The 12,234-nt window shown below is 40.6% G+C and overlaps 1 protein-coding gene across 4 annotated transcripts in view; it reads left to right on the top strand.

The window, feature by feature from the left end:
* Positions 1–12,234, top strand: part of LOC134844039 (APOBEC1 complementation factor-like) — a 36,742-nt gene that overhangs the window by 5,248 nt on the left and 19,260 nt on the right. For all 4 annotated transcript variants that reach the window (XM_063860521.1, XM_063860513.1, XM_063860504.1 and 1 more), the window contains exon 5: positions 10,433–10,588. In XM_063860521.1, coding sequence (XP_063716591.1) covers positions 10,433–10,588 — 156 coding nt within the window. The remainder of the gene's footprint in view (positions 1–10,432; positions 10,589–12,234) is intronic.

The following is a 12,234-nucleotide window of genomic DNA, read 5'->3' as shown; positions in this document are numbered from 1 at the left end:
TGGTAGCACACGAAGCATAAACGCTAAAACACGTTTGTACTTTACAATTGAGCTGAATTTATCCCAATTTTTAAACAGACGGATCGACGGCGCTTTCTCAGATGAAGCATCAACAACAAACGTAGATGCAGTCTCAAGGCATGTATCAATGTCACAGAGTGGGCCTTTTAATTGGATCTTTTTGATGACATCAGTGTTCGGCTTGAATGGCCAATCACATGTCCTCAATATACTAGGGCCTCTAACCCAGCTGCTATCCTTGAGGGCTTCCGAAGAAATCCCTCGTGTGCCGGTATCAGCTGGGTTATCACCACTGAGTACATGATTCCATTGATCAATGGTGGTGGACTCCAAGATTTCACCAGTGCGGTTTCCAACAAACACAGGAAGTTTGTTGCACGAGTTAAGCCACTGGAGAACGGTGGTAGAATCAGTCCACATGAATACATTGCTTACTTTGAAAGTAAGCGCTTTCAAAATCTCTTCTTTGAGCCGAGTCGCAAGCAGAGCAGCCTGAAGCTCTAACTTGGGAATGGAGAGCATCTTCATAGGCGCTACACGGGCTTTCCCAAATACAAAAGCTAACTCGGTCTTTTGCGATTTAGCAAGTCGGGCTCGGAGAAACGATACGGCGCAAAAAACGTCCTGCGAACTATCACCGAACGTGTGAAGTTCACAGCGGTCGAACGGTTCGGTAAAGTAGCTACGAGGTATCGTCAGAGTACCTAATAGTGGAAGTCCTGAGTGCCAATCTAGAAATTGTTGTTTAATTTCCTCTGGGAGATCATCATCCCACTTTTGACCACTGATTCTCCATATGTCTTTTAGTAAAAGGCGCGCTTTCACAGTATATGGAGCTACCAGTCCTATTGGATCAAAAACTGAGGAAACAAAACTCAACACGGTGCGTTGAGTAATTGCTTTATCTAGTGGTCGATCAACACCTCTACTTACTACTAGGGTATCTTTTACATGATCCCACCTGAGACCAAGAACATGCGACGATTGGTCTGGACTCTTACAAATATCCTTAACTGACGGGTTGGACTCACGGTTGTCCGGATTAAGAGCGGTTGTAACTTCGGGTACATTGCTAACAAACTTTGTCAGGTTAAACCCACCTAATTTGAGCATTGCGACTAAGTCTTTACTTAGGCTAAGAGCGTCAGCGGTATTTTCGAACGAGTCAAGATAGTCGTCCATGTAAAACTTCTGGACAATGGCTGAAGCGGCTTCGGGGTATTCAGCTTGATTATCAGAAGCAGTTTTTTGTAGCGCGAAATTCGCACAAGTTGGCGAATCACGAGCGCCAAAAATATGACGGGTGTATTGGTGAACCACCACACTTGAAGTGGGGTCCTCCCGCCACAAAAAACGGAGAGACGGTTGATCTCGCGCAAGTACTCCAACTTGTAAGAACATACCTTCTATGTCCGCTGAGACGGCGTACTTGTGTTGACGGAACCTCAACAGTACAAAAATAAGATTTTGAAGGAGATCCGGGCCAACCAAGAGAGATCTATTTAAGGAAGTGCCATGAAATTTGGATGCTCCATTGAGCACACGGCGCACCTTGCCGGGTTTGTTCGGGTTCAAAACCGGATGGTGTGGAAGATACCACTCACGTTCGGCTCGTGAGCTGGGATCGTGCGGGTTCACGGTTATGACATATCCTTTACTTATATCTTCTCTGATTGTTTCGGTATACTTCTCGCGAAGTAACGGATCTCTATCTAATCTTTTCTCTAACGACTTTAATTGGGCTAATGAAGAATAATAATTGTTAGGCAAGCTAACATCATTATCACTCCACAGCATCGGTACAGTGTAACGCTCACCATCGTGAACGGTTTCAGTTTTTAGGATCGACAAAGCACGCTTGTCTGCGGCGGAACGGGCATCTACTTGCTTGAACGCACCATACGACTCTAACTCATACCAAGTTTTGATTTGGTCGGTCAGAGAAGTATCGTCCGTAACGCAGTTAAAGGAAGAAGAATTTAAGGACGAACGATCAGGAGACGGACCACTAATGACCCAACCTATCGGAAGTCGGACGGCGCACGGTGAGTCAAGTTCATCTCCGAAGACATGTTCGAGGGGTCTTATCGCATGATAGAAGTCCTGTCCTATAACTATCTCAATCTCTTTGTAATTATACGCAGTCGTCTTTAACGGGGCTAGTTGCGGGTATTTGACTTGCAATTCGGAAACGTTTATAACATCGGGTCCTATATACATGTTGTGCTTAACGAAAGCGACAAACGAAAACGAAAATTCACTTTCATTGGGCTTTGCGGAAACTTTCAAGTGAACTCGTTGAGTTTTAGATACCTTGGCTGAGTTAAAACCATCGGTCGTAACATTTACGGGCGTGCCAACTAATTTCAGACGTTCAACGAGTGCCGCGGAAACCCAAGAATGAGTGGAACCGGTGTCACAAAGTGCTAGTGCATTCGAATTTTCCGAACCAGAGGACACATCTACCAACGCAACGGGAAGAATACCTTTTGCAGTTCCCTCACAAGGTTTAACACAAGCTGCGTTGTTTGCAGAAGTAGTGTTTGTATTAGTTTGAGTCGATGGTGATCGGTCGGCCTCTTTGGGCGGGAAAACTTTCTCGGCTCCATGAAGAAGCACATTGTGAGTGCTCTCACAGTCCTGTTTTGGGCATTTTCTTGCCTTTTGGCACTTTCGGAAGGTATGGTTGCCTTGTAAACAAGAAAAACAGAGCTTTTGTTCTGCTACATATTTAGCCCTCTGTGTTGCGTTTTTCTCTTTGAACACGGAACAGTTCCAGAGTGCATGCTGCCCTTTGCATAGCGAGCATGGAGGAAACCTTGTCTTTTCTCTACTTTTCTCATCCTTAGAACTTACCTTAGTGTTACCTGCAAGCACTTTTGTAACTACTTTTTGTTTAACTGGCTGCTCGACTTTGACTAAAGATTTCAATCGCTCATGGCCTTCTGCCTTATTCTTAAGCCAATCGTTGAAGTCTAGCAATGTTAATCGCTGCCAATGTTGTCTAACAGTATGCATGGACCATGCTTCTTTTAGATTTGGAGGAAGCTTACTGACGGCTTGATTTAATAGGTTCACACTTTTCAAGTCGTCATTGAACGACAAAGACCTAAAAACAGCTACGAGCCCAGAAATCACCGCAGAAAAACTTATAACATGGTCAGAGTTGTGCATCTTCAATGCGGGAAAATTCTTCAACTTATCCAAATGTGCACCAACTACAACATGAGGTTGCCCAAACTTTCTCTGGAGAGTTGCTAGAGCATCCTTATACAACACTCCACTGTAGCCGTATTCCGCAATTGCACTCTTGGCTTTGTCTTTAACGTGTGTTTTCAGATATTTGAGTTTTTCATCATCAGTTAGCATAGCCGAATCAACTGTTGCTTGGAACTGCCCGAACCATTCATACCAGTTAAGTGGTTCTCCATCAAACACTTCCAATTTCAACTCCGGTAGACGGTCTTTGCGGCTATGCAGAATGATGTCTGCTAACTCTCTCGCCGAGATGGGTTGTTCGTCGCTATTAGGCACGTAAGACGGGCCCGTAGTGGGCGCAGGATATGTAGGTGGATAACCTTGATGCGCTGTTTCAACAACTGGATGAGTTTGCGGCTGGGTGTAAAACACAGTCCCAAAACTTGCATAAGGAACTACGGTGTTTGGTGGAACAACAGGAGTTGTCACTGAGAAAACGTTTGAGGGCGGTGCGCAGTATTGAGGAACTGGCATCGTTTGCGCAGTCGCGGCAGGTCTCCACAAACTGCTATACGGGTTATAGTGTTCACTTGAGAAACTTGTTGGGTTGTTTGGAACATTTATAGGTTGATGGGATGGCGCTGCAGGCGCCTGATATCCAGTTGAAACGGGGCCGGAATGTGGCTGACTGACCGGAAGCAAAGAGGGAATAGGAACGGTTGACGGGACAAATGGTTGAATAATCGGAAGCGAAATGGGAATCGGAACGGTTAATGGAGGAACAAAAGGTTGACCCGCCGGAAGCGAAACTGGATTAGTAACGGTCGACACAGAAGGCGGTGCCACATTAATGGTGGGATTACCAAAGGGCATTGAAGCGGGAATGCTACCACTTGCTTGTGGTATCAGATTGTGATTTTGCGAAACTTCAGCATGAGGTGTTGAAGCTAAGTGTGGAGTAACAAAGTTTGAGCTGGAGGCAATGAACTGTGGTAAACTAGATGGGTTCTCGATTGAGTGCAATGACAGACGCGATTGGACCAAACTTGATCTCTGAGCCTGAATTCGATTCCTATTGTGGCCTCCCGGTTCACTGTATGTGGTTTGACCAGCGTTGACGACGGCACCCCCGCTGACGACGGCACCAACCCCTTGCAAAACATCAGTAGCAATCAAAGTGGAACTCTCGACTACTGGATGACTTTGCTCTGAGCTTGCAACAACTTCGGCCTGCTCTTGCTCAGTGACAACGTTTTCTACCCATTGTTCAGTACGTTGTGGGTCAACATGTGTTACGCTAGCATTTCCTATCTTCTCACTTGCTGCAGAAAGCTCTTCTTCCAACTCGAATTCCTTTAACTCAATTTCAGCCAGTTTCTTGCGGTGTACCTCAGCTAGTTCTTCCAACTCTAAATTACCTTGCTGTTCTTTTATTTTATTTTGCTGCGCTTTCAACTTCAATGACACCTTTGCTTGTCTCTCAAGTTCCTCCTGCTGCTTCTTCAAAACCACCAAATCTCGCCTCTTCTCAGTTGATGTTTTTGACTGCGCGACGGTATAGCGACTGGATTTATGCGAACCTGATTTATGATGTCGACTACTGTACCGCGACACCTTAGAGCGCGCATCTGCTTCATGTGAATCTTGTGGTTGTGTTGTTACGATCGTACTTAACGATTCTGAAACATTGTCAAGCTCTGTTTCCTCAGGTTCAACGTTTAAGCCAGTTTTATATGATGCAGCCTTCTGTAAAACTGTATCGTTTCTTGATGTAACCGTATGAAGCCACATATCCTGCGCTGGTATCAATTTATCAGGATCAACACTTTTAGAAGCTAACTTAATCAATTCCTCATTTATTTCAACTGCAGTCTCTATCAGGCTCTTGCAATTCTGAATCTGAGTGTCAATCTTTGATGAGCGACTCTGACTTTCAATGTTCTCAATTATAATTTCATGGCACTTGTACAGTTCATTTTCAAGCTTGGTTCGCTTCGCAAATAACCTTTGAACCCTCTTCTGAAAGTTCTCATCCATGGCTCTAGGGTCTATACTTAACTCAAACTATACTTAACGGTTATCGGGCGTTTGCGGGGCGATTCGGAACGGTTTTTGGTGAGTAAAGTTACCAATGGGGCTGGGGATTAAGTAAGTCGGTTGATATCAAACAACACACACGGAGTAAACCTGAGGATGAATAAAACCAACTTAACTTACTTAATATCACCTCCCTGACCACTTAGGATGATGTTACGGCGTACGAAATTTGTTGAACGGTCGTACGACGGTGCGTCACTACTAATCGGCTAGTAGCTCGACGAATTACCAAGAGGTTTGGGAATTAAGCAAGTCGGTTGAAAACCAACAACACACGCGGAGCAAACCTGAGGATGAAAGACAACAACTTAACTTGCTTAATTTTACCGTCCCGGACCACTTAGTCAGTCGTTGCGAAACGAATGTTTTGAAAAGCGAACGGATGCAAACAGGTATCAAGTCGTTGTAAACCTTAAGTTTACCAATGGGGTTGGAGAATCAGGCAAATCGGTTAAGTTCCAACAACACACGCGGAAAAAACCTGAGGATGAAAAAACTCAACTTAATTTGCCTGATATTTCGCTACCAGACCACTTACCATAAGGTTGGTGTCATGTTACAGCACAGTTTCGCAGAATTATGGGGACGTTTTGACGATTTTTTTGGAAATTTCTTAGTTTTTTCCCAAAATTTTTCGGAAAATTTTGGTCAGCAGGTTCGACTCGCAAACCAATCCAAAAAACTAGTCTAGTACCCCTTGTCTATGATCCGATGTTTTGGATTTTCAATCCGTTCACAATTACCCAAAAATTTGTGGTATCGGGAAAAAATACCACTTGTAGCTTGCTTTGAGTTGGGATATACAATAAGACACCGTATGTAATTTTATTGCACAATTTGAGTTTTAAAAGTTTTGGAAACTTCTTACAGTTTGGAGATTGGGCGGTCACCGGTTTCGGGTTGTCAAATTTTCTTTGTTTTTTGGTCAGCCGCAGAGAAATTGTCCAGCAATCACTTTTCAAACTCACACAAAACGTCTGCAGTTGACCCCTTGTCTGATGATATGGATAGTTGTTTAGCCCAAGATGACGCAGATAAGGAGGGTGAAGGTCAGAGGTCAAAGTTCAACGCAGTGATTGGACATATTATTAAGTTGCTGCCAAAAGAGAAGTTAAACGAGGCGTTCATTGAGAAAATGTGTTTGAGGTTCCGAGTTGTCAATGACTCGAGAGTGCAAATGTCACCACATTGGTTACGTTCTCTCACTCTTGCACTACTGGGACCGCGGCTTCCAAAAGCTGCAAGACCGGGGCTTCCCAACTACGCACCCTGTCTACGTCACGACGAAGGTCCCTTGTAGAGATTCGTGAATAACTTCGTGAATAACTTCGGACTTCGTGTCCCTTGTGTCCCTCGTTGAAGCTCGTGTCGGCAACTTATCAACAATCAGGGCACTAACGGTCCCTTGTGGGGCGCCAAAATGTGCGCGTCAATCTCCAAGATTATATAAAAAACGGTTTTTAAACAATTTAATTAATGAGTATTTTCTCGGCAAAATAACTCCGGAAATATAACGGAAATTTGAAAATATAACGATAATTTTAACAAACTTTATCATCGGTAACATCGGCCACAATAAACTGCATAACTCAAAGCAAGCTGCAAAAATGGCCAGTATTTGTCCTTGAGACAAATTGCTCTTTTTAAAGGTCAGCCATAACCAAGGCTGAACCAAATGAGAGCGAAAAAACGGTTAAAATGGGTTTTGGGGGGACCGAACCTGGTTACGGAGCATCCCATCAAGTTCGGTGCACATTCGAGTTCTAGAAAGGAAATGACCTAGTCGGGATTCGAACCGGCGCCGAACCCGCCGGGACGCACCATGTATACGCTTGGCTACTGTCCCTGTATGTATTTACTTTTATATGCATTTATACTCTCGCACATTTACATTTGCGCTGCAACAGTCCCTTTCTTTGTGAAATAAAATGACTTCACTCAGAAATAAAATGACTTCACTCAGAATAGTTTGTTGACTTCAGAAAAAGTTCTCATTTAGTACCACATCTTGTGACTTGATTGAGTTTTGCTTTTTGGGTTATTTTAACCGAAATCCAGTCAACAATCCTAAGCGAGACAAATTATACTAATCATGGAAACAATATCTTCAAAAAATATTGCAACATGACAATTTTGTGATTTAAACTTTACGCCGTCAAGTAATTTAAAAAAATTGCTACAGAAAATTGCTACATTTAGTCGTAATAACACGTAAATCAAACATAAAACTCGGTGGTTTGAAAAGGGGGGGGGGGGACTGGAAAAGAGCCAGTTTTTTTCCGGGAGAAAATTAAATTGGACTTTTGTTTTTCTGCTCATGTTTTGTCGGCTCTGGCCCCATCGGGAACTTTTTTGTGCTGTCAACAATTTTCATCGTAGCTGCGAACGTTTTTATTGTGTAAAATTTTTTGCCCAGACGTTGTATACTTTCCCTGGTTTTCTTTTTGTTTTTTTTTGCTTGAACAAATTGCTCGGCATAAATGTGTGTGGCATATACATTTTATTGGCAGCTAATTTCTAGTTTGTGTTCAGATACAACTTCAAGTAGTTTTTATTACATTTTTCTGAAAGTGCTTCTGGACGAAGTTGTGTCTAAAATCTTGAAAACCGTAAAATGAAACATTCTAGAGGTCATTTTAACCAAAATTCTGAACATTGCTTAATCTGAAGGCAAGTGACAAACGGAACTTTGGTTTCATAATGTATATTGACTTGAAAAACGCGGTTGACTCTGTAAATCTTGATATTTCAATTTCATAGCTGGTTTGCATTGATTTTGGCGGAAAAAAATTGGACCTGTTGAACCGTTTTTTTTGCTGATAGATATCAATATGTTGAAATAGATGACAAAAATCAGAGTACCAACCGAATTTCGTGCGGAATACCACGAAACTCAATGTTTGGAGCGCTATTTTTTCTAATGCATATCAATGACTTGAAATTGTCTTGCGAGGAAAGTGAGACTGTTTAGTTTGCAAACGATACTACAGTTTTTCTTGATGACAAACTGCACATTGACCATTTGTTGAAAATATAAAACTCTGCGAAAACTGATTCGAAAGGAACTGCTTAACTATCAATGAACCAAAATGTCAAGACATGAATTTTGGAGGAAAATCTAGCAAGTTGGAAACTTGCGGAACGAAAACAAAATCGATTGATTGCTGTAAATGCTTAGGTATTTTGATTGATAAAAATTTTTCTTTGAATTGTCACACTCGAAAAGCTAGCAAAACTGTGTTGTTTACAAGGCTAGACATTGTTTTTCAAAGAAACAAATGGTACGCTTTTTAATTCTTTTGCTAAAAGTGTAATACAATTTGGTATAAATGTGCATGATTGCATATACAAAAGTCATTTGGACAAAATTTGCAGAAAAGAATAAATAGGGCTACTTTTTTCAACCAAAAAATTGAATCCGTACATGAAATCAAGATTGAAAACGGCATATTTTCAATTTTTTCAAGGTTTCGCTGTGAAATATTTAAAACCCTGTTCAATTAAACTCGAGACAAAAACAGCATGAGAAACTTTGATATCGAATTTGGAACAAATGCATATCAAACAGGTAGTTTGTCAAAGGCATTTTGCTATCTATTTTTTGTCGGACTTCTTATATGAAGAAGTCCCAGAAACGTTTCCGATTAGTTTCATACAATTTTTTTGCAGAAAAACTTATTTGTAAACCTTGACAACTTGGAGATTACAGACTACCAAAACTTCGTCAAAAAATTTCTGCAGCTATGTGTTTTCGATGATCAATCAATAGTTGATTTGTTCTGCATTTAAGAATCGCCCTTTTTTGAACTCGTTTCTATTGACCGCTTTTTGAGGGTACTACTCTTCGGTGAACCCTCTATTCAATATGTAATTATCAAACATTTTGTTTTTTACGGTAAATAATTCTAACAAAGATTTCAAAGTTATATAACTTAAGCTGAAAGTTTTTTTTCCAGTTATTTTATTACTTTCTTATGGCATTTTTTTTTGTTTTCGGGTGACTGCCCTTTTTGTCGCTGATTTATACCAGTGACCGCTCGGTTAATACAAAAAGGTAATTTTATTCTGGTGGTTTTAATATTTGACTTTTCTCATTTTCTATTCGCTTATGGCTTTTCTAAAATTTTATGAGATTTTTTTTACTCAACGGTCGTCTCAATTAAAGCCACTTAATTAACTTATTTGATAATTTTTGCTTCATTACTAACTTAAGACTGTGAATTGAACTTTATTTGAGTCAAAAGTATTGAATTGTTGGTTTTTATTGATCAAATTATTTCTCGACTCAATAGCTCCTGTCTTATTTTTTGTGCTATACGTTACGGGCAGATCGGAAAAAAAACAAAAATTAAGTAAGAAAAATAAAGTTTTTAAGAAACTGTTGAAAATTCGAGTACCTCATGATTAACGCGTCATAATACAGCTGAATGCGAAATACGACAATATGGAGTGGAATTGTATTCATCGTCCCAGTATAAACAAAAAAAATGATATTGTATTTGGGGTGGTCTGAATGAAAATAGAGTTTTTACGCGTAATGAACTATGAAAAAGGTACGACTCAGTAGTGGATATAGAGGAGAGGTTTGAAGGCGGACGCCCCTCCCCTTAGCGATTCGAACCCCTGACGACTTAAAAAAATTTGGTAGTACTTAAAAATAATTGTTTGTGGCTAACCTACCAAACTTTTTTAAGGACGGCTTTGGCGCCAATATATACTAATTTAGAGAGGGATGGGAGCTCACACTTGAAACGCGCACTGTTTTTGGTCGAAACTTTCTGAAAAGTGACTAAAACGTCGTTTCTGAGCTTTTTTTTTTTAGTTTTGCCTGATGCACAGTAAGTTTTGTCAAAATAGGTCCTTCATGTTGTTTTGGCCGGAAAATCAATAGATCGACCTAAATCAAAATTTCATAACTTTCAATTTTTTTTTCAAATCCCCCTTCACCCTCGAGAAAACCCACTGCTTTTTCAGCTTTTGGCTTACGATAAACCGATAGCCAAGAGATTTTTTTTTTCTTTCAAGTTAGATTTAAGTTTCTTTTAAAATTTAGTGATTTTAGATTTGATCAAGTTAAATGACTGCTCTTCATGGCAAGGATTTCTTGTTTACACAGGTTCGGATCCTCTATCTTCGGGGACTGCTATTGACGACGAAAGAGGAGCGACTAGAGGAAATCATCACGAAGATGTTCGACCACAAAGCACTGGAGAGGGTGAAGAAGATTCGTGACTTTGCATTCGTCCATTTTTACAATCGGGAAGACGCTGAGGTGAAAATTTAGTTAAATTAAGTTCAACCAAACTCAAATTTAGTTCCACCTTTCACGTTTTCATTCACAAAAATATATGCTCGCGGTCGTTTTTTTAATCAGACTAGTTTTGCAAAACCCTTTGTTCTCTCGGGGGGCCGATCCCTATAATGGAGCAGAGACAATTCATCCACAGGCAATTCAGCCAGTTTTCAAACACAGACTATTCAGCCCAATTAGATTAAAAAGACTAGATCAATGGAAAATTATTTTTTTAAATTGATTAGAGCCAGAAGGCTATCAACACTTTAACAATAAAATATAAAACATCAAATAACAAATTTCAAATATCAAAACAAATTTGCTTTGCATGAAGTTTTAGGATATATGTATATTAAAGGTACAAAATTTTAAGTACTTCTGCATATGGTCTCGATTGCAATTACTTGCGTTCTGCAATAGTTTCTCATTAGCGATTGAAAATATGTGCTTCGACTTTCTGATGAATTCAACGGCCATCAGTCTCTCCATATTAGTTTCGGCATTTTTTTCGCTCATTTTTGAAACGTGTGATGAGCTTGGGGAGAGCTGGGTGCTCTGCCGACACGAATTTATCAAAGCTGCCATTCCATGACCCCAATGCATAATTTCTACGAGGGTATCTGCTGAGCACCCGATTAAAAACGGTTCAATCGGCAATGCCAAACTTTGGTTTGACGTGTCTGCTTCCTCGGCAGGCACCAATATAGGTGTCTTCAAAAAGGTCTGCTAGACTCTGAAATTCTTCTCGAAGCTCCTCAAACGCGAACGTTGCACATTAAGGCGAAACACATCATCGTCCATTTCTTTGCGCATAAATCCAAGTTTTGTACATTGCACCTTAGTGCCTGGACCATGTGCAAGCAACACAACTGAATTTTGTATCAAACTGCTTTTTAAATAGCGTTCGTTGCGTGCGAAAAGCGGCTTCAAAATCAAGGACTACTTTTTTTCCAATTGCTCTAAGCAACCAAAAAATTCTTCATATGTGTTTTGAGTATTGTTATGCAGCAGAGCGTACGCCAAGGGTATAAGTGTTTTTTCGAACAGACCATGTATGGTATAAACTTGGACGAAAACATCGGTTACTTCTAAAAACAGTAGGTCGCAATTGCAGATTTCGGACTGAGAAAGCAAATCGACCGCAGGTAACATTACAAATACTAAAACTCGGTTGTCTGATACGTTTCACCGCTGATGTTCAGGAACTTCGATGATCTCAAGTATTTTTGGCTTTGACATTGTTTCTGAAGCTTGCTGTCTTATTCGATTTGTTTTTTTGAAGAGATGTTGGAAACTCGGTATTGTCGGCACTGCATAAAGAGGCAAGTCTATTTGTGCATTAAAGACAATTTGTCGGGGAGTGTTAACAGGGTTTGTGGCTTTTGCTCGAACTTCGTAAGCAAACTTCTTGGCTTTAACTCTTGACGGTATCGGTAAATGAGCGTGATCGGTTTTTGAGGTGAATTGTTGCTGTTCGTCTGAATTACGCACTGCTCTGCAATTTACGATTGTACATTGCCATTTAATGAGGCACTTCTTACGTTTTTTTTCATGGTATCTATACCCATCAAGACAAAAATGCTTTTTTCGCGTTCAGATAAAAACGAATTTGGTTTTCTGAGTCA

The sequence above is a fragment of the Symsagittifera roscoffensis genome, chromosome 1 (genome assembly GCF_963678635.1).
Source record: "Symsagittifera roscoffensis chromosome 1, txSymRosc1.1, whole genome shotgun sequence".
Classification (NCBI taxonomy): Eukaryota; Metazoa; Xenacoelomorpha; order Acoela; family Convolutidae; genus Symsagittifera; species Symsagittifera roscoffensis.
Note: the sequence above shows the minus strand (reverse complement) of the source record. Positions and strands in the feature narration are given on the sequence as shown.